The following is a 24,171-nucleotide window of genomic DNA, read 5'->3' as shown; positions in this document are numbered from 1 at the left end:
TTCAGAAGTAGGAAAAGTCCTCTCGGTTTTACAGTAATTACTGCATTGATGGGGTGAATTTTCCTTATGGGGATCACTGTAAGTACCTAGGTATTAATATAAGGAAAGATCTTCATTGGGGTAATCACATAAATGGGATTGTAAATAAAGGGTACAAATCTCTGCACATGGTTATTAGGGTGTTTAAGGGTTGTAGTAACGATGTAAAGGAGAGGGTATACACGTTTCTGGTAAGACTCCAAATATAGTATGGTTCCAGTGTATGGGACCGTCACCAGGATTACTTGATTCAAACACTGGAAAAAATCCAAAGAAAAGCAGCTCGATTTGTTCTGGGTGATTTCCGACAAAAGAATAGCGTTACAAAAATTTTGCAAAGTTTGGACTGAAGCACATCTGACTTCATCGAATGTTAGGTCGTAACTATTAATTGTTCATTCGATGATTATCTGGTACCTTGTTGGCGATTTTAATCATTGTGCATCCTTACCATTGATGAAGTTTGGCAATCGACTGTTCGAGAAAATGAACCTCCGCATGCAGACAACTTAACCTACGGTCAACTTGAAACCCAACTTAGTTTTCAGATTCGTGTTTCCTTGCCTTTTCACAATGTATCATTAAATAAACTTAAACATGACAAAGGCATTTCTAGACTAGACCAAACTATTGGTAACGTGTTATTTCACAAAGTTTACTCTGATATTGCCATTTTTTTTGTCGACCTGAGATGATTTCCTTTAATTTGTTCTTTATAATTCTCATTTTCTTTTTCTTTTGAAGAAATAAATCTCACCTGAGGAAACTTTGTCTTTCATTTGAAGTAGTTCACATCTTCCTCTATACCTTGACAATAAGAAGACGATGTGACTACAAAAAACAATAACCACCCCCTGAGATAAGAAGACTGGAATCCTGGTATCGTTACTGGCAAGTATGTAGCCAAAATCTGCAGTGCACAGGCAAGGTTATAATTTTTTACTGTTTATGTATACTCCAAGTCAAGTTATTCACAATGGAATCCCAAAACTATATCTGTGTTATGTATAACCGTATGGCCTCATCTACCGAGTTGCATACCTGCTGCATTGGGGTTACCTTGCCGACTTGTACACCAATCACTAATTTCGATATTCCGATTATCCTACTATCTAGCAATGAAAGCAGATCTTTACTGTATGTTTCCTATGGTCGAGTTAATTTTCTCAGAGAAATGAGTGCGTCACCAGAGATCTTCAACTAGCCAACGACAATGACATGGTACCTCCATCGATATCAAACTTGCGAACGTAGGATCATGAATTGGACAATCACTGATCAAGCGAGGTGGGATGTCAAGGGACACACTTTATGTGTTAGATTAGTAAGCATAAAATACATTTATTTGGGCAATGTCGACAATGTTCTCATTTCGTATTTATTGAATATTTTTGACGTATTCTGCTAGTTTAATAATTCTAATATTTTTCTACAATATTAATTGTATGATGCATGAAAATCAACATATCACAAGCAGCTTGGTCTACAAGAAAACCCATCAAGATCTCTCGTCTGTTTGCATAGCTCTAGGGGGATCCTACAGTTCCATTCATTAATTCTATAAATTTTCTCCAGGTCACGTTCAGGTTTGTATTAGTAAAATCCAATTTTTCTATCTTCTTTAGATCATTAATGGCATGATCTGATATGTATAGAACACTGTCATTCATTTGGTTGCTGAAATTTATCTCAGAAAGATGTTTAAAATTGTTGAAGCCTCGAGGAACTTTGGACAGGCGGTTGTAACTCAGGTCTAGTGACTGCAGGCTGGTGTTTGGGCCATAAAAGATGTACCGGTCTGAAAGAAGAAACAAAAAGAGGAAATAGTGTTATAAAGCCATCTGAACTCAAATATGCACATAGCTAATAAGTGTTTGGGACATATATAAATAAGTGGTTTCCTAATTTTCTACGTTAAAAGAAAAGTTTCTCACAGAGGAGGCGAAAACGCACGAGACAAATACTCGGCCTGATTGGTTAGTTCGACTTGTTCCTATTTCCTCATTCCAAACTGTCTACGTTGAAAGAAAAGTTTTTCACAGAGGAGGCGAAAAGGCACGAGACAAATACTCGGCCTGTGATTGGTTAGTTCTACTTGTTCCTATTTCCTCAGGCCCACCAGTAGGACATGCTTTTTTACCTTCAATATTAGGAGGATCTGTTCAGTTTTGTCAAATTTCACCATTATAACAAATTTATTGTTTGCATGCTTTTAATTTTTTGGAAAGTTTGGTTTTGCCTGGACGTACGTCGTCTCAATGAGTTATATTTTCGAATTTTTGAGAGACATGTGAAGCATTCCTTATTTCACTCACAATTTGTGTTTTCTATATAATATCACTAACTGAAGTAAAACAAGGTAACGCATTTTAAAAAGTTTTCAAAACAAACATTGTAAGCCCATAATATACCATCACAGACTTGTTACTTAACCCTCAAATGCATGGCGTAGCAAATCTGCAACAAAGATTTAAACAATAACGCTGGCGTGTCTCTATTTATTTCGTTAAGTGCTTCCCATGTGTTCCATTACAATAATATATACATCTTTTGACATTGGTTGATCAATGGTTGAATCCACTGTGGATATACAGTGGTATCCACTCACTAATCTGTATCATCTGATCAGTAATCACGTTAGTCTATGTATGCCAATCATTTATAGTAAATAAGGCAAAAGAGAATCAATCAATCAATCAATCAATCAATCAATCAATCAATCAATCCATCCATCCATCCATCCATCCATCCATCCATCCATCCATCCATCCATCCATCCATCCATCCATCCATCCATCCATCTTGGTCTGTATTTAGGGCTGTCTCCCATGTGGCACAAACAAGAAGGACCTTTCTTAAGAAAAGATATTTGCTCACTTCGTACATCGATATAGGAATCAGAAATATGTTTTTAAAGACTTTCCTCTGGAGAGTGGTATTATATGGAAATGAAACATTGACAGTAACTATCTCAGAAAGAAGGTGAAAAACTTTCCAAAGTTAGTGTTACAGAATAATGCTGAAGAAGAGATGGGTAGGTCGAATCACGAATGAAGAATCACGAATCAATAGAACTCAAGAGAATTAGAGTAGGCGAAGCTTTATCTGACCCTGTAATACTTAAGAGGGGAATTCCTCAAGGCAGTATTATTGGACCTTTATGTTTTCTTATATATATCAATGATATGTGTAAAGAAGTGGAATCAGAGATATGGCTGTTTGCAGATGATGTTATTTTGTACAGAGTAATAAATAAGTTACAAGATTTGTGAGCGGCTGCAGGGTGACCTCGATAGTGTTGTGAGATGGACGGTGGGCGGTCAGGTTGTGAGTTTCACAAATAGGAAAAGTCCTCTCAGTTTTAATTACTGTGTTGATGGGGTGAAAGTTCCTTTTGGGGATCATTGTAAGTACCTAGGTGTTAACATAAGAAAAGACTTTCATTGGGGTAATCACATAAATATGATAGTTGGTACAGATCTCTGCACATGGTTACGAGAGTATTTAGGGGTTGTAGTAACGATGTAAAGGAGAGGGCATATAAGTCTATGGTAAGACCCCAACTAGAGTATGGTTCCAGTGTATGGGACCCTCACCAGGATTAGTCGATTCAAGAACTGGAATAAATCCAAAGGAAAGCAGCTCGATTTGTTCTGGGTGATTTCCGACAAAAGAGTAGCGTTACAAAAATGTTGCAAAGTTTGGGCTGGGAAGACTTGGGAGAAAGGAGACGAGCTGCTCGATTAAGTGGTATGTTCCGAGCTGTCGGTGGACAGATGGCGTGGGTGGACATCAGTAGACGAATAAGTTTGAGTGGTGTCTTTAAAAGTAGGAAAGATCACAATATGAAGATGAAGTTGAAATTCAAGAGGACAAATTGGGGCAAATATTCGTTTATAGGAAGGGGAGTTAGAAATTGGAATAACTTACCAAAGAAAATGTTCAATAATTTTCCAATTTCTTTGCGATCATTTAAGAAAAGGCTAGGAAAACCACGGATAGGGAATCTGCCACCTGGGCGACTGCCCTAAATGCAGATCAGTAGTGACTGATTGTTTTGAGATACGGAATCAAGTTAGCGAGAGGAGAACTATTTGATGAAATGTGATGGGAAGAATAACACAATGATAGGATACATCTTTAGACACCCAGGACTTGTTCCGTTAGCTTTTGAATGAAGTGCAGGAGGTAAAGACGGTAGGGATAGACCAATGTATGAATATGCCATACTTTACCAACGAGCGGGCCTAGGATGCCCATAAATATCTTTCTAATATTACCTAATTAAGACAAGTTTCCTTGCTAATAATACATGAAAACAGTTCATTTGGAATCAAAATATAATTATGAAAAGTAGAAAAAAACCTTAACTCATTTCACATTTATATCAAATTGCGTATATATGTCTTTACACATGTAATTGTGTCTTTTGAGAGTAAAACACTCAATAATAATATTATCTGAACACTTTCAAGTAAAGCAAAGTTATCAACAATGCTTCACCTAGAACATACTGATGTTTCCTTGCTATGTTTTCCACAGACATGCTTTTTGCAATAGGAACATGTGATTGTTGACTTCCCTACTTTATCATACTTCACTTTCTTCGACACCTCACTGCCGCAGATGTGACACCTTCCACGTTTCACTGGCCGATTTGGAACTGGAGCTTGAAGAATGCATCTCAGATTTCTTTCTAAGATTGACTCCATTGCCATAAAGATTGGTTTCTGCAGCCCATTTAAATTGTTGGCTCGGCTGTCAACATAAGGTCTCATTAGTTCAAGACCTAAATTGGAAAGAAAACTTCGAAAATTTGCTGACTTTTATCAAAATTCAGAAGATATAGGCCTACTGTAAATGCATTTACAGCTGCTATGTCGATGAGGGTGTAGAACAGAGACAAGGGCCAACTTCTTGTTCCCCTCTTTGTGTTGATCCACTGTAACTAATCGACCATTCATTGAATTGTAATAGAGAATGATTTCCGTTTTCTTCTTTTCATCATTGTTGACAGCAGCTCCTGTGTGCTGTATTGAGAGTATCAAAAGTAGTCTTTGTGGATTCTCTCTCACCATCGTTCATACAAGAATAAGTTCCAGCCGCAGAAACTCTGGATCGGTGAAAGCAAAGATGGTTGAATGCAAACTCCGTCCAACTCTTGTCTTCAGCTCCTCAGGAATATATCTTTTATTTGACCCCAGTGTCCCAACAAGTGTAAGCTGAAAGTCCGTAAAGAGTGTTTCTGCCAGGTCTACTGATGTGTATTATTGGTCCGTCGTTACGTAGCGCCCCGACATGTGAATGGGCTTCACCAGTCCCTTCAATACTTCTGCCGATCTCTGATCTTTGGGTCAGTTGGACTTGCCTGCATACAGATCCGTACTAAATAACGTATCTAGTCTCAGAATCGGTCAATATTTTATGAGAATGCCGTATTTCCCTGGTTTCTCTTTGACAAGCACTTTGAATGGACATTTTTCTGTAAACAAAGACATTTCATCAGCGCAAGTGTGAGGACCAGGAATGAAATACTTGGGATATATTTCATTGAATTTCTGAAACAACTCCCTCAATGACGCAAATTTGACCGTCAGGCGGCGAATTTCTCTCATAGATTTGTCATCAAACCTTGTTATTTCAAAGAAATGTGTTCAACTCATTGTTCCATAATATATCTGTCGACCATACAGAAGAGACCATAATATTATTGAATTGGTATGCTCGTGTCGTGGCCTGCGCTGAATACCAACAATAAACCAATGTAGAAAAATAACTCATTTCCATCTGTTGGTTCAATACCTAAACGAGAAACTTCTTCATTGAAATTAACTTTATGAGATCCATGATGTGGAGTAAAGAGTAATTCTGCAGCTTCCCTAATAGTTTTTATTTTCCCTCTTGGCGAAACCCCATTTTCTCCCTCTCAATATTTTGCGATAGTTGTCGCGAAGGTCGTGGTGGCTGTGCAACACGTACACGACCCGATTTTGCAATGTACTTGTCAATGATTTCAGTACTCAGGTTCATGACCAGAGTCAGAAGGTACAACTTCTATGTTATCTTCCACTTCACTGATTTTGAAATCTAATTCATCTGAATCGTGTAAAACTTCATGTACTACTCTTTCAAGATAACTTACAAGAATATGTCTTCTCGCTGCCATGGTTCACTCGTTTGAAAAGAGAAAAAGAAGCGTTACAAACAACACAGTACAACAATCAACTGTGACACCATTACCGCAACATGCATGCCGACCTAACATAATTCACAGCATTAGAAACAAAATTACTAAACACTGAGGTGACTGTTGACAGGTCCTTTGATTTTACAACTGGGGGCTTCGAAAGCCCAAAGCAAAATTTATGACATTCATTAGTCTTCAGACTATAATATTAGAAAATGAAATGATTTTTATAAACTTCAATATATTTGTGACATTTACATTGCTTCTCAAAGATGTCGTTAAACTATTTCACTTGGTTAATAGGCAAATTAGTACTCAGCCCTCCCCCCCCCCTTGATATTGCAAGGGTTAAGAATTAATAGATTTCATCTGTTTCTCGACAAGTTGATAAATCAGGTATTGTGTGGACTTCTTCGGAAAGATCGATGGTTTGTAGCAGGCATTTTACAGAACAAAATTGTAGTGTGAGCACATCTCGAAGCAAAGCAAAGGAAAACAATGGGAAACTACCTCACTCCTAATTTCCCTAGTATACCTCTTCAGTGACACCTAGGCTATCTATGACAGCTGTTGGTGGAGCTATAGAGTCAAACCAGCCTTCGGGCTGAATACCCAACATACAACACGGGAAAGTCTTGCAATCCAACACCTGGTTTCTGAGTCTCTGCCTAATAATGAGGTCTATTTGATACCTTCCAGTGTCTTCAGTTTTCATTCACATATACAGGCGTTGTTTGTGGTGTTTGAACCAAGTATTAGCAAGGATTAATTATGGTCAGTGCCATGGGCGCCCGCAGGATATTTTCCAGGGGGGGGGGGGGCACATTAACACTTTTCTAGATTAACTTTCCTGTTATAAAGAAGATAAATTATTTCGTTTCATTACCTACCTAGATGACGATGATGCGCAAGCAGCCCCACCCCCACCCATTTTCGTTGCAGCGCTTTGCTGCTCTGAAACCGTTGGCTACTTTATGGCCGGAATGAATGGATATTTAGCCTTTAGTTCAGAGATTTTGACCACAAAATTTTGTGTCTCCTCTTCTGTGATTTATTATCAAAAGGTTGAGTTCTTAAAATGGTTACAAATGATATAATGATCAGTTCGTATTTCCAAAAATTAGAAATCAAGCAATTCTTAAATTGGTAATGTTAACTATGGTTAGTCCACACCAAAGTTAATAAACAATGTTGACGAAACAAAGTTAGTAAACAATGTTAACGAAAACATTTCTCAATATGTCAATAAACTTTTGTTAACAAACTTCTTTAACATTGTGTCCACACCAAAATTGTTTGTGAGGTTACAATAGATAGGGTCAGGAAGAAGAAAATACCTACAGCTGCCGCTTTCATTATTTTAACTAGTGCAATTAGAGAAAAGCGCAGACGCACAGTGTGGCAAAGAAATATATTGGTAAAGCGTTTAGAATTAAGTTTGGAGAGGACACTTATGTCAGAACTTTTAATTACTGGGCGAGTTGGCCGTGCGGTTAGGAGCGCGCAGCTGTGAGCTCGCATCCGGGAGGTAGTGGGTTCGAACCCCACTGCCAGCAGCCCTGAAGATGGTTTTCCGTGGTTTCCTATTTTCACACCAGGCAAATGTTGGGGCTGTGCCTTAAGGCCACGACCGCTTTCTCTCCATTCCTAAGCCTTTCCTGTCCATTCGTCGTAATAAGAACTATCTGTGTCGGTGCGACTTAAAGCAAATACCAAACCAAACCCCATGGCACTACAGCCCTTGAAGGGCCTTGGCCTACCAAGCGACCGCTGCTCAGCCCGAAGGCCTGCAGATTGTGAGGTGTCGTGTGGTCAGCACGACGAATCCTCTCGGCCGTTATTCTTGGCTTTCTAGACCAGGGCCGCTATCTCACCGTCAGATAGCTCCTCAATTCTAATCACGTAGGCTGAGTGGACCTCGAACCAGCCCTCAGGTCCAGGTAAAAATCCCTGGCCTGGCCGGGAATCGAACCCGGGACCTCCGGGTAAGAGGCAGGCACGCTACCCCTATACCACGGGGCCGGCACTTAAAGCAAATAGCAAATTAAAAAAAGGACTTTTAATTCATGATGCAGCACGTTTTCAAAATTTTCTGAGAATGTCCCCACATGACTTTCAGTTCCTGTTGACAGTAATCGGGCCTGAAATTGCAAGAAATGATACTAATTATCGGAATGCCATCTCTATTAATGTTAGGCTAGGTAGAACTTTTAAGATTCGTAACAACTGGTGACTCCTACACTTCACTTACGTATTTGTATGGTGAATCGATTCAATTTTGAGTATTCCGCGCTACGAATTTGCGTGTTCTAATTGCGTCTTTGCGCATGTGCGAACCGAAATGTTAACGAAAACACGAAATGTTAAAGAAAAGTTTCATTCACAAAAGTTAAAGAAATTTTGTTTAGCAACATGCTCGAAAAGTTAATGAACACGTTATTTTGTTTATTAACACACGGAAATGTTCATGAACATTGTTCATTAACAATGTTTATTAACAAAGTTAACAAAAACATCTTGGTGTGGACGCACCATCGGATTTTCTAAACAAATGGATATATTTTGAGATAATACCAAGTCACTATGTTAAATTCAACTGTAGAAATATCTCTAAAACTCATCCTGGCTAATTATTCGAATAGCACACACAATGGGATAATTTGTCAGTTACATAAAAATAATATTCCCAAATGTTTAAAAAAATCTAGTTTTGTACTCACCGTTACAGTGGATCATCACGTTTTTCCTCTTCTTCACAGCCAATCATGAATATCTTGCAGTGCTCTTGTTAGAATAATGAAACACTTGTACGGAATGACAAAATTTGTAATGTTCATTTTATTTCCTCACACACTTAGTTTCACGGCAGTGATAAAAAGCACTAGCTACGCAAATGTTCTGTCTACTTTAAATGAGAAGAAAAAAGTACGAATCAAAAATCTGTACTGATTTAGCAGCTTTAGGAATATGAAGGCTTAGTTTCGTAATACGATTTCCAGCATACAAATTCATTCAATTAAAACATATCTATCACATGACAAATATTATCCATCATTTTTATTAAAATGGACGTAAACCACGCTAAAATCTGATTAATAGTTTAAATTACTTTTTTAAACCACGCTTAAATCTGATTAATAGTTTAAATTACTTTTTTAAGTAATATATCCCTAAACAACAGAATCGGGTAAGAGAAGTTGCATTCTTCTAGGAGCTTCTCTGGAAAATCGTGTAAGAACGTTTTTAATAAACTTCTGTTTGTCCTCGGCTATTTCACGGTGCAAAGACAGCATGCAAATCCCACTAAGTCGATCGTTTGTCATTGTTGATCTAAGCCAAGATTTCACCCTACGAAGCGTGCTGAAACTCCTCTCCGCTGTGCACGTTGTCGCGGGCAGGGATATACAAATTTCTAAAACAACACCTACGCTTGGGTAAAAATCCTTACTTTCTTTTAAAAGTTCCAGGAAATTCATATCTGGTTTACAGTCCTTGGTTTGCCACACGTCATACCACAACTCTGCGTCCACCATTAACCTGTCTATTTTGTAGATATTAGAAACAACTTTCATGGAATGCAAAAAATCTTCCTTTCTTAATGTCTTCATAACACAAGGATGGAGAGAATACAGCATCAGTATGGTTTTGTTTTGTTCTCCAAAACGCGACTCTAGAGACTTTATCAGTGAGTCCATGTAGGGAATGTAGATTGAAACTCTGTAATAGTCCTCGGCCATAGTTTCATTGTGGTTCGCCCTGTGACGCTGCTTGGCAGCGAGGTGAGGGATCGTTATTTCAAATCCACTATTAGAAGCTGTGTCCTCAGCATCTACCATTATTCTTTGAAAGTGGGTAATTGCGTCTGATCGTTGCTTTTTAAAAAGGTCCAGTAGCAACAAGATATGTTCTCTAACTTTGAAGAGCTCCAGTCCTTCCGCTTGAAGGGAGTTTGTTACGGGTTCTAAAATGCCACTGTATTTTGCCATTACGTGAATTGCAACAATAAAGGCCGAGTTCGATGCTGAACAGTGAAGATTATGTGCACGTTGTCGAGTCTGGGAATTGAAACTTCGGCAGTTAGAAATATTTTCGAGAGCCTTCATGATACTGGAAAAGTTTTCTGAAAAGAGCCTAATGCTTTTGTACTTTGAGGACCATCGTGTTTCACAGAAAGAAGGCAAGTTACAGATCTGCTTTCTTCGGAGTGGACTTTCACGAAAAAAGTTAATTAATTCCTTGATGGTACCTGCCGCATTATTCACAACAGAGAGTTCGTTGAGGTCGTTTATTACCAGGTTAAGTTTATGACTAGCACAGTGAGAGAAAATGGCCTTTTGATACCCATCTTGTATTAATTTTGCAACTCCACCTTCACGTCCTGCCATAGTAGCACAACCGTCGTATCCTTGACCACATAGTTTGATTAAATCCAGACCAGAGCTTGTTAAAAAATTCAAAATTGAATTTGCGATTGACTTGGCATTCATTTCTTCCAAAGGCTGAAACCCAAGGAATTCTTCACATACTTTCAAATCATAACTAGATGTATTCTTGACGAACCGAATTCCAATAGACAGCTGCTCGGTTCCAGATATGTCAGCTGTCTCGTCAGCAATAACAGAGAAAGCATTGCATGCATTTGCTTCCGTAACCAGTATCTCTCGTAATTCCTGTTCACAAAATCTTATCATTTCATTTTGAATTCGATGAGAAGTGTACTTGGAATTTTTTGCAGAATTTGAGAGGTGTTCTTGTAGTTGAGCATCTCCCGCCTCAAGACGGAATTACAATAAATCATGGAAAATTCCGCTGTCTGAAGTTTTCCCTCGAAGTGATATATCATGGGTGCCACAGAAAATGATAGTTGACAAAATTGGTTCCAGCTTCTTTCTATTTTGTTCAATCTGATGGTGGAGACTACTATTTATTTGATCAGCCACCGTGAGTTGCCTTCCTTCGTAGATGTCCACAAAGTTTTTCGCCTTTTCTGATGATTCTCTATGCCAGTTTGATTTTATATGGTCTTTGGCGCTGGCATTGAAGTCCTTATATTTTGTGAAAGGTTTCGTAATGAATGAACCTTGAAGACCTCTTTTAACGCTCGGCTTAAACAGAACACACGTTCGGCATAAAGCACCCTTCAGTTCACGAGAATAGCAGAGCCACGTAGAATAATCCTTCAACCACTGGTGTCCGAAAGCGCGGCTGGTTCCAGCTCGCAAATCATCTTTAAAATCGTAGGTTACTTGTGGGACCCATGGTTTTAACAATAATTCATACTTAAGAGTGTCACATATATTTTCCTGCATTAAGAACATGCCAATGTCTTTCCTGTCACTTTCATCTTTCAGAAATACTTCGTTAATAATCCCCCCTTGCAGTTCCGCTTTATCACAGCATTGTTCTATATCTTGTGAAGATTCCAGTTCGCGAACACTGCACTCTTTGTTCTGTTCAACGCTGTCACTTGACGCACTTATTTCCTCAGAACTTGCAGCCCCTTCACTTAAGTTACTAAGTTTAGATTCCAGTTCGCGAACACTGCACTCTTTGTTCTGCTCAACACTGTCACTTGACGCACTTATTTCCTCAGAACTTCCAGCCCCTTCACTTAAGTTACTAAGTTTAGCCTTTTTGAAAAACCGTCTTATATCCATTTCTAATGCATAAAAGTCGCTAAAAAAATTTGATTGTATTCGCAATAACTTATAACCGTTAAATCAAATAGATAAAAATTGCTAAATCACTTCTCACTCTACTAGCCGCTTTGATAACAACACAAAAATCCCAGAATCACTGAACTATTATACAATAATTCGATTGTAGATGATTTAACACTACAAATTAAGAACCTACTGTACGACAACAATGGCAGGCTACCATTCTCTTATAGCAATCGTCACTTTGTTCACAAGAAATTAGCCACCGTATTATTGCACGCCTTAAAAATAACAATATACAGATTTTCGCAGCACGAACAAAGATTGCGGTAAGATGAAACGGCGTAAAATTAGGCGAGAGCACAATAAATAATCCGCTTTGTAAGCACGACCTTACTGAACTAATGTCTTACACGACCTTGGTTTAGGGGGTTGAACTTCGCTAGAGGTGTGGTAATGTATAAAAATATCTCCAGAACGTGCTTTCCCTTATGGTTTCCCTTATGGTCACTGCCGAGGACAAATTCCTAAGCTACCGTACGAGGGGTGGCAAAAGTAGTTAGTCGGCACTCATGATGATGATTAGTGTAATGGAAACGCACGGTACATAAAACTAGGGTAGGCGTAACCACATTGGAAACTGAAGCAATATTTCCATTAGTAGCCTATTGTATGACATTATTAGAATATTTTTCTTAAATATAAAAACCAATATAACGTCAGCAACATTAAATTGTTTACAGAAATTTCCGATTATAACAGATGTTTAGATGACTGACTGTATAATCTGGTATGATATTAAACAATTGAACATCAACCCTATTAGAAATCCAGGGGGGGGCAAGTGCCCCCCCTTGCCCCCCCTTGCGGGCGCCCATGCTCAGTGCAGAATTAAACCAGCCGACTTCCTCTTTCATTCCTTTGTCCCAATCCGAATTCCCCTACAGTATTACCTTCTCTTTCTTGCCCTACCACTGGATTCCAGTTTCCCATCACAATTAGATTCTCGTCACCCTTTACATATTGTGTTAAATCTCCTATCTCTTCATATATTCTTCATACATTCATATATTTCTTTCATATATACTTTCAATTTCTTCATCATCCGCTGAACTAGTAGGCATATGGACCTGCACTATTGTAGTGGTCATTGAATTGGTGTCTATCTTGACAACAATAATCATTTCACTATTCTGGTCGTAATAACTTACTCTTTGCCCTATTTTATTATTCATTACTAAACCAACTCCTGTATTTTATCTGATTGATTTTGTGTTGATAATTCTGCAGTCGCCTGACCAAGCATCCTCCTCTTCCTGCCGAGGTACTTATGCTACTACATGTAACTTTAGTCTACCTATATCCATCTTCAGATTATCTAATCTACCACAACGATTCAAACTTTCTACGCTCCGACTCGCACAATGTCAGTATCCAACTTCTTGATGATTGGCCCTCTCGTATAGTCCCCACCGGGAGATCCGAATGGGGGACTATTTAACGTCCGGAATATTTTATCCGGAGGAAGCCATCATCAGCATATGCTTCATACAGAGAGACCTCCATGTCCCTCGGGTGTTAGTTACGACTGTAGTTTCCCGTTGCTCTCAGCCAAGTAGCAGTATCAACACAGCTGAGCCATATTGAGTGTTATTACAAGGCCATATCAGTCAATCATTTAGACTGCCGCCCTTGGCGTATGGCTTTGAGTGCCGGGAATGTCCGAGGACAAGTTCGGCTCGCCAGATGGAGGTCTTTTGATTTCACACCCGTAGACGACTTGCAGCTGCCGCCCTTGAAACTTCCGAAAGACTACTACCCCGTTTTCGATAAACCGTTCGCTAGTCTGGTCTCTGAACAGATACCCATCCGATATGGTTGCCACCTACGGCTCGGTTACCTCTTGCACTGGGACGCACAAACCTTTCCACCGCGATAAGGTCACATGGTTCACTGGGAAGGAATAAAAACATAAAGGTATACAAATACTGCCCCCCTCCTAACCATCACAGGATCAGGTAACGCTTCAACTACTCTAATTCTCTTAGTTACATATTGTAGAGGGTGTTTTGAATTTTAATTGCCTTTTTTGGCAGGGTGACAGTATCGCATGGGGATCACTGTAAGTAATTAGTGTGATTGAAACGCTTGGTCACGTCTTGGGTTCCTGTCCATTTAATGACACCCTACGAAATTCACGACATCATCGTATACGATCTGTGATTGCTGAAGCCCTGAGAGAAAAGCATTATACAGGCTACGAGAAGGTACATGGATTGTCTCAGACAGGGTCAAGCCGGCGGATATACATGATAGCTATACCACCGGGATCAAGTAAAGGGTTCGTTACAGACGCCACAATTAGAACCGAAGCATCATCCACTCAATCACGTGATGTACACATGTATATGAACCTACAATTCCATACTATGCCGAGAAATATAATCTGGACTCCATAGATGTTTTAGGATTGATGATAGAAGCACGATTCACCATTACGCACACATTTCAAAACTTGTGAAAGAAATTTAATTTGCATAACCAATTTATTAAGGGCATTGGGTTAGCAGCACTGAAAGGGTCGTTAGCAATAGTAAAAAATCATCTATACTCTTAGCTACAGTATATCTTTGTCCTATGAGGAATTCCTCATGGATTTCAAAATTATTGATTGATACACATTTAAAAAAATATTAAGTAGGCTTTGCTATAGTATACCTAACATTTATGGACATATTTTAAACGACCCTTGTAATTATCAATAACATTTTCAGGTAAGCATTGTCTATTTGGCAGCCTCCGAATGGGGGAAGCAGAAATAAATGCATTTCTCTCTCTCTATGGAATTATTATCATTGTGGTAATCATGTTAGCGAAGATGGAAAGAAAGGATACAGATCTCTTCACATTGTTATGACGGTGTATGAGGATGGTACCAAGGATGTAAGGAGAGGGCGTATAATTCTCTGGTATGACTACAATGAGACCAAAAACATGTAAGAGCTGTTCACCTCACCCCGCAGCTCGCCGTGTGGCGATGAGGGAACAAACCAACAGTAGCAAATGAGTCGAAACATGTTGGAGCCGCACACCTCGCCGTTCACCAGGAATGAAACTGCTTTGATATTTCATGATGCAGTTGCAGCTGGGTTGGGATTCGTATACGTCGCTTTAGAGAATAGGAGACCGTGGTAACAGGGATGGTAACTTCATATTATGTGTATTCAAGGATAATCCTACTAAATGGACAGAGATGGAGGATTTATTAGATAAAGTTATAGGTCACAACATGATTTCTGCCTCTGCTGTTGGCGGATCGAACTGAGGCTAATATTTTACATTGGACTACTAAAAGAAAAGCGTTGTGATTGTTTGTCACAAGGTCACTTCATCGCCCCGTCTATGCGTTGACGCATTGCTGTCATACTGATGGTCATGTTGAGTCGTAACAACTGGATAAGAGGATAACAGGATAAGAGGCGATTAATAAAATAAACTTTCTGCGAAACTGCTATATGGAATTAGCGTCAGAAATCGCACCATAACAGATGCGTTCTAGATAAATGTTGAAAAGAGGCCGCGGCCAATTGTAGTGCCACAGATAACAATGATAAATAGTTCCCTATATTGGCTTGCACTTATTTCGTTCTATTTACTCAGGCATGCAATTAAGGAAAAAATGCCACGAGAAACTGAGTGAAAAAGTAAATGAAACGTAATAGCCTATAATGTAATTATCAGCTGTTAAATATAAGCCATTTCATCCTATAATTTCTTCAACAAATGCATCAAACATTTCCAAAATAATATATTAATTAATGACTTACGTATTTGGTCTTAATGATAACGGCCGAACTCAGAAACTTTTAAATGCCTACAAAATTACTGTATATTTAGAACTTAATGAAAATTGCACCTGATTATCGTAACTTTTACATAACAGAAAAGAAAGTTTGGTCCTCTAAACATCTCTGCATTGCCATTTGTTTATTCTCTCTGTCAATTACTGTATTATGGAGAAATGAAATAGCTTTAACAATAGCTTCTGCAGTACCAGGATGTTTCGGTTGCTTTGTGCAATATTCTTATTTCGCGGATAGCATTCCGAAGTTGCAGTTCACCATTTTTCGCGCCACCGACAGTTTGTTATTAAATATCTCCTTCACTTCATCCACATGTTTGGGAACAAATGGTTTCAAAATAGTTTTAACAAATGATTCGCCTCATTACCAATGAAGATATAAGGCGTTTTAATATTCGAATTGAGGAGGAATTATTAGCAGGCATATTTTCCAATAATTTGTAAATTACTGACCTCCAGAAAGTTCTACCATCACTCTGTTTTGAATATGCTCTCATTTCAATAAAAATTAATTTACAGTTGGCCTCAGTAAATGCCTGTTGAACAACGGAAAGGTATTATTTATAATCACAATACAGAGTTCCTGATCGTAACGGGCACTTTAATCGAGTGTGCTCTTCGTCAATTGCACCTAGACAGTTCGAAAATCTTATGATAAAAAAATCCGTAATCTCCTTGAATTCCTTTCTTTTTTTTGCTATTTGCTTTTTGTCGCGCCGACACAGATATGTCTTATGGTGACAATGGGATAGGAAAGGCTTAGGAATGGGAAGGAAGCGGCTGTGACCTTAATTAATGTACAGCCCCAGCATTTGCCTGGTGTGAAAATGGGAAACCACGGAAAACCATCTTCAGGGCTGCCGACAGTGGGGCTGGAACCCACTATCTCCCGATTACTGGATACTGGCCGCACTTAAGCGACTCAGCTATCGAGCTCGGTCCTTGAATTCCTTGCCGATGGGCGGTTTGATATGCCATTTTCCCATGACAAATGTATTCAACAATATCCCAACCACCCCAGCACCATTTAAGGGTACATCGGAAGGAAATAAATCGTACCGAAGTTAACAGCTATTAATACAAATGAAATGAATGAAGACTATCAGGGAATCTAATTAGTTAAGTTTGCCATAGTTTGTACTTTGTATTTAATTAACCAAATTATTATTATTATTATTATTATTATTATTATTATTATTATTATTATTATTATTATTATTATTATTATTATTATTATTATTATTATTATTATTATTATTATTGTACCGGGCGGTACACCTCCACGCCGCTAATTCAAAAGGTGCGCCAGTTGAAACTCCTCTGCTGGAGGAAGTCTGAACTTTATTGACGGTATTAATTTTCTACTTTCTCAGAAGATGTCACTACCTGTAAATTTTGGAGTTTTAGAACTGTGTCATTTTTGATGTGTTTTTGTTTTGCTTGAAGTAAGAAGTGTGAACTTTCTCGTCTAGAGGACACTACTGAAGAACTACAATAGTGCACCCTAGTGCGAAGAAAAAGAACTGTTCTTTGGAGAAAATTTTATTTCAAAAGTTTGTTCTTTGTTAAATTTCTTTCAGTCATTGGTTAAGTTGGCAATATTACCCCTTTCTTTCCCCTTGTTTTAAATCTAGCCAATCCCGAATTTCTGAAATTAATTTTCCACCAATAATGTGTTTCTTCTTCATCTTGTGTAGGGGTTTCTCTTTATTCTCCAATAAAGTGATTGTGGGCGGGTGTTCTCATTCCCCTAACGCCTAGAACCTTCCGCGAGAGTATATAAACTGCTGATTTTAGGGTCTCTGCGCCACTTCTGTTCCATCTTTCAGTGTGTAAAGTACATAGCAGGGGGCGGGAAGCGCCTCTTTCTTCGGCAGCGGTCAACAACAAGGTAATGGCCAATTAATAACTTCTTTCTTTGCTAGCTCAGCAGTTTAACTCTCGGGGCGGGTCCGAAGCTTTTTCCATTATGTAACCTTCCTTAAAATGTAAAGAAACTTGTATCTATTTCATCTTTTAAACTGCATATCGGGATAGAGAGTGCTTAACCCTCTCGAGCTCCCAATCATATTGTTTTGAGGTGAACTTATTTTTCTCAACCTATTCTTCGTTAATATAATGTAAATTGTTCTTTTCTGAAGTCACCTCTGTAGTATGGGATTAGCCCTTGCATTAACGGCCTAGTGCCAAGTAGGTTTTAAATAAAGTGTATTAGGAGTGCGGAGAGCCTCCTTTCAAGTTGGTATTTTAGAGGCCATAGAATTAACCTTTTCTCACTTAATAGGCCTCAGTAGATTGGGTATTTTACCCCTGTGTTTATGTCCGTTGAGGACAGCTTGAAGGTGGAGTTTGGTGTGGCCTGGGAGAGGCTTAAAGTTGAGAGCGAGTGGCTCTTTTTTTGAAAACTGAGTGTTGTATGCCTCGAGGAGGCTTTACTGTGTAATTTGGAGCAAGTGCTCCAGGGTTTGATTGGGGTCTTCTGCCCCGTTGTTGAAATTTGTATATCGTAAAGTTGGGCTAGTTGCTCAAGAATTGTGTTTTCAGGGCTCGAAGCCCAAATCCTGTAAATACTGTAATTGTACTTTGTTGTCTTGCTACTCCGTACCTGCCATTCTTGTTATTTCTGAATTTTGGAAAGAAAATATAACCTTGTTAAATTTTACATTTAATTCCGTAGTTGGAGACCTATTCACACCCGCACCTTCTTTCACCTCTACCTACCACGGAAAACTCCGTAACAAGTGGTAGCAGAGCGTGGTTGAATGGGTCTCATTTTAGCCCCTTTTGACGGCTAAATATTGTTCTGTTCCGAACTCTAACCATTTTCTCAGTTGCTGGAATTTTTGAGGTTTTCAAAATTGTTCTGTCACCATGCCCGGCCCTCGCGATGTTCTCCATCTTAACTATTTGCGCAAGGAGGAGTTGATCTATGAGTTAACTATCAGAAATGTACAATCTGGAGGCACGGTTGCAGTAGACACAAACAAGCTTAGAGAGTCCCTAGATTTGCCCATTTCCATCCCCAATTTGGGAGAGAAAGAAATTGACGACTCTCTTTCCACGATCACGGAGAATACTACCGGGCTAGCTTCTGTAGTTAGTTTTTTTGATGAAAATGATCCTTCTCCTAATCAAATTAAGCGTGTGCAAGCTAGGCTGTTTCATTTTTCAAATAGAGTTAACGATCTGTTGTCTCTAAAGTTGAATGACGTTCAGAAGAAGGAAGCTAGTACGCTGCTTGAAAATATTTCTGAATTATCTAGCAAGGTCACTCAATTGTTAACTGGGGAAGTTCCTCCCAAAACTGATCAACCCGCCACGATGAATGCTGGGAGCGAGGAAGAGCCTCCTAAGGGAGAAGTCAATAGGATAACCGTTGCTGCTCAAACTATCTCTGCCCCATTAGACAACGAGTCTGAACGTCGTAACTCATTGACTAATGTACGTTCTGAATTAACTTCTTTGCCACTTAAACCTTTACCGACTATGTCACCTGGGTTCAGTAGTTTGCCCCATCCATTGGCAATGTTGCTCAGGGGTATCTCTAAGTTTTCAGTTAATACCACCAGTGAAGTAATTTCATTTTTAAGATTTCTAGTTGAATTTCAGGATCATGCCCTTGTGCTTTCTCTTTCTCCATGTCAAATTTTGCAAATTATCTATCCTTATGCAATTGGTATTCTCTCTGACAAAATAGTAAGAGCCATAGCCGAACAGTCATCTATTGAAGATTTTCATGCACACCTGCTTGCAAATTTTATTCCCGCCCGCGCGAGGTCATCTCTGATTCAGAAGTACTATTATCGTGTACAGCGTTTGGATGAAAACTTGGCTGACTTCATCCAAGATATTAAATTCTATACTAGGGTGTTTGCTCTTCACTTTCCGGAGGACCAGATTGTACAAGCCATTGTGGAAGGCATTTCACCATCCTATAGGTCATATTTGTGTTTCGCGGCGTGCCCGCAAACCTTCTCTGAACTTGAGGCATTGGCCGTCTCAGCGGAAGGAGTTAGATACGCCGATTCATTGCGTGTCGCGAAAGAACCCCCGCCTTCTTTTAGTAATACTCGGCCTCCACCTCGCCGATCAGTCACACCTCGTAAATGCTACGCTTGCGGGTCGCCCGACCATCTTCGGAACAAGTGCCCATTGCTTAAATCTAGTGTGACAAGGAATGGAGCTGGTTCATCACAAGGCTGTTTTAAATGTGGGGCTTTCTCACATATTGCCAAGAATTTTCCCAATTCGAATAGCACCCCCTCTTGCTCAACTTCGAGTGCAACTTCCAACAACAATATAAAGTGACTAGTGCCTTCGGCTGAGTCGATTAATCCATCTTCCCGAGACTCAGCCCCGGGTAAACAGATCGAAAAATCAGGGAAATTTCAATCTTCAAATCCATCCCTTGAATGCCCCAAGGAGTGTCTTAGGATTGCGGCGGATACCCCCGCACCGGTTCCTTTTCTTAAGATTGAGTTAAATAATGAACCTGTAACAGCTCTCTTAGATTCAGGCAGTGTTTGTTCGATTATTTCGGCTGAATGGTATTCTAAATTGAAATCTGTTTGTAAACTACCTGACTATGTCTCATCTCCTGTTCAATATGTTTCGGCTAATTCATCTCCATTAGAAATTCTAGGTTCCGTACAGGTCAAAATTCGTATTTTTAAATTTACATGGAAAACCAAACTGTTTGTGGCTAAGCATTTGTCTTGCCCCATCATACTGGGAGCGGACTTTATTTCTCACACTGGTCTTGTGCTCGATCTTCAGAGTAAGTCGTGCACATTCAAATTTGCGTTCAATTGTAAAATTCCCTTGTTAAAGTGTAATTCTGTATCATGCTCATCTATTTCGCCTACCCAGGATGAGATGTTGTTAGACCTTAGTCATCTACCTGAGGAGCAGGCTGATAGTATTCGTAAATTATGTCAGTCATTTCCAGAGGTGTTCTCTGATACTCTTGGTGTTACTGACCTTATTGAATACAAAATCGAGGTCACGGATTCGATTCCTGTCCGTTTTCCACCTTATAGGCTTTCTCCACCTAAAATGAAGGCTCTGAAAGAAATCATCGATCAGATGTTGAAGGACGGTATTATTAGGCCATCTAAGTCGGCGTATTCGTCACCTATTTTTCTAGTCCCGAAATCCCAAGGAGGCTTCAGGCCTGTCATTGATTATATGGCTCTCAATCGGAAGGTGGTGTTACAATCTGTGCCCCTTCCTGACCTTCATTCTTGTTTTTCATGGTTTCGTAAGGCCAAGTTCTTTACTATCTTGGACTTGAATCAGGCCTATAATCAAATTCCCCTTGCCGAAGAGTCTAAACATCTTACAGCGTTTGCCACGGACTGGAACTTGTATGAATACAACCGCGTGCCGTTCGGGCTCCCCACTGGAGCAGCTGTACTCACTAGGCTACTAGATAGGGTCTTCTCCGACATCAAATTTGAGTACTTATATCACTACTTGGATGATGTCGTCGTATTTTCAGAAACTTTTGAAGAACATCTAGATCATCTGCGAGAAGTTCTCGATCGCCTTCGTAAGGCTGGGTTAACTGTCAAGTTGTCCAAGGTTGCCTTTGCTAAGCCCTCTATGTCATTCCTAGGGCATATTGTGTCACCTGATGGTGTTGCCGTCGATCATTCCAGAACACAGGCCATCCGTGATTTTAAACCTCCTAAGGACGTTAAAGGTATCGCCAGGTTCATTGGTATGGTGAATTTCTTCAGGAAGTTTATTCCTAACTTCGCTAATAGAGCGGCGCCCTTGAACCTTCTTCGTAGGAAAGGCATCAAATTCGAGTGGGGTCCTTCTCAACAAGCCGCTTTTGAAGATCTTAAATTAGCTCTCTGTAATGCCCCTGTCCTTGCTATGCCTGATTTCTCAAAGAAATTCATCGTCCAAACGGACGCGTCGTGGTCAGCAGTAGCTGCAGACCTTCTTCAAGAGACTGAACTAGGGAGGCGACCCATCGCCTATGCATCTAGGACTCTATCGGCTCAAGAAGCAAAATACTCCATATATGAGCTCGAAGGTTTGGCAGTCTTATTCGCCTTAGAGAAGTTCCGTCTCTATCTGGAACATGTCAAATTCGACCTGGAGACAGATAATCAAGCCTTAAGCTGGGTCTTAGGTAGGCCGCGTCGTACTGGTCGTATAGCCCGTTGGGCCATCCGTATTTCTGCCTTCCAATTCGATGTCAGGCATATCCAAGGTACCGAAAATGTTGTCGCTGATGGACTCAGCCGTATGTTTTCCAACGACATTGAGAACCATGAACCGGTCGATAGTTCATCTCCTCCCGAGTCCATGTTATCTGATGTTAATGCCATCTTAACAGATGCCCCCATGCTTTTTAGGGATATCGAGAAATACCAACGTGAAGATCCGACGCTGGCTCCGATAATGGAAACCCTTTCTTCTGGGGAACGTGTGGTCCCTTATGTTCTGAGGAATGGTGTTCTATGTTGCCCTTCGAGGCAGGATAAGATGATGAAAGTTGTCGTTCCAGCTGTTCTTGTACCTATGATCTTCAAGTACTATCATGAGACCCCATTAGGGGGGCATCTTGGAATCTTTAAAACTCGTGAAAAGATTCGTGAAAGGTTCATCTGGAAAGGTATGGACGGTGAAATCCGTGAACTTGTAAAAGCTTGTAAATCTTGTTTGCTTAGTAAACCCACCATGTCCACCAAGGTAGGCCTTCTGTCTTCGCATCAAGCGTCGCGCCCCATGGAACGCCTGTATATCGATTATGTAGGACCCTTCCCCCAGTCGAAGGGAAATGCCAACAAATTCATCTTTGTATGTGTAGATGGTTTTACAAGATTTTCCTGGTTATTTCCGACTAAGCTGGCTACCGCTCAGTCCACCATTACTTGCCTAAATTCTATTTTTGCTTCTTTTGGTCCGTGCCAATATGTTGTGTCTGATAATGCTAAGGCGTTCACATCAAACCTTTTTCGTAAATTCTGTTTTGACTTGTCTATCTCTCATGTAACTACTTCTGCTTATTACCCTCAACCATCGCTGGCTGAACGGGTTAACCGTAATCTCAGGTCCGCGCTTATTGCCTATCATCATGAAGATCATTCCAGGTGGGACACGTCCTTGCATTGGTTAGCTTTTGCTTTGAATTCGGCGGTTCATGAATCACATAAGTTTACTCCAGCCTCTTTGATGTTCAAGTTTGTTCCCAACACGCCGCTCTCTAACCTCTGGTCTCTGAGTGACATTCTACCCGAGACAATAGATCCGGACAACATCAAAGATCTTTGGAAGAAGGCTAAAGCCAATCTTAAAGTCTCTCATGAAAAGGTTAGGGAAAGGTATGATCGTGGACGGAGACCCACCCCTTTGAAGGTAGGTGACCATGTTATGGTCAAGAATTTTGTTCCCGCGGGCAAGCTTGCCCCCAGATTCCATGGGCCTTGTATCATTCTCGATTTCCTTACGCCGGTCACATTATTATTAAGTAATCCAGCCACCGAGAGGATATTTAGGGTTCACCTGTCCCAGGTGAAACCGGTGTAATTTCTGTGTTAACGTGCTTCATATTATCTTGAAAGGAATATGAAGGTTATATTTTTTTTGAGTTTTCACTTTTAAGGCATTCTGCCCCTTCTATAATATTTTCTATATTTAAGCATTTTTGTAAACCTCCCCCGATTCGTTAAACTGCCATTCTGTCCTTACCACGGCCATTACCACGCTCCCGTCTCCTGCTATATACACTGTGGCTTGCTTATATTAAATGCCATGGATATCTGCACGCCGCTGGCCCCTCAACCTCTCCACAAAGTCTGTGCCCTCAAAAAGATGATGGTCCAACAATATTCTGCCGCCTAGCTTTAATGTTTCAGTGCCCCCGCAGCCGCGCGGCGCTGTGCCGCGACTGGGTTTGAGGATGGCCCCCTCGACCCCAGCGAGGACGACATGTGCACGGCGAGCCGGAGCTCTCCTCCCGGCCAAGGCTGATGTGCGGCGCACGACCTGCTACTTGCCCGCAGCCTGTATATCTTCACCGCGGGCGCGGCGTGTTTCAGCACCACTGCTCCCCTCATGGTGCGGGCGAGCGGTATCTCAGGGTACTTGAGGGGTCCGAGCGGCCTCTCCTGGACGCAAGCGGCAAAGGCCGATCTGGCCATTCAACTTAGTCTACATCAACTACATGGACATTCCAGTTCGACATTACTACCTTCTCTTGGATTTTTCTGCAATACCTGGTGGACTTAGAAATTTTTTTTCTCAACTTTAAAAACTAAAGTTTATCTTCTGAATTCAACTTCTACAAGCATAAAGACTTTACTTCACCTGCAACAACAAAAATTTTGAAACTGAATCAAACCATATTAAGAAAATCTTAAAAATACTTCTGCAATTAATCTCCACATCTACATCAAAACTTGGAC

The 24,171-nt window shown here is 40.1% G+C and overlaps 1 protein-coding gene across 1 annotated transcript in view; it reads right to left on the bottom strand.

Moving 5' to 3' along the window:
* Positions 1-1,394: 1,394 nt before the first annotated feature.
* The window catches only part of LOC136864077 (uncharacterized), a 54,284-nt gene continuing 31,507 nt past the window's right edge, over positions 1,395-24,171 (bottom strand). Inside the window, exon 4 of the mRNA XM_067140625.2 lies at positions 1,395-1,837. Within this exon, the coding sequence (XP_066996726.2) occupies positions 1,566-1,837 (272 nt within the window). The 3' untranslated portion in view covers positions 1,395-1,565. The remainder of the gene's footprint in view (positions 1,838-24,171) is intronic.

Source organism: Anabrus simplex, chromosome 1 (assembly GCF_040414725.1).
Source record: "Anabrus simplex isolate iqAnaSimp1 chromosome 1, ASM4041472v1, whole genome shotgun sequence".
Taxonomy (NCBI): Eukaryota; Metazoa; Arthropoda; class Insecta; order Orthoptera; family Tettigoniidae; genus Anabrus; species Anabrus simplex.
Note: the sequence above shows the minus strand (reverse complement) of the source record. Positions and strands in the feature narration are given on the sequence as shown.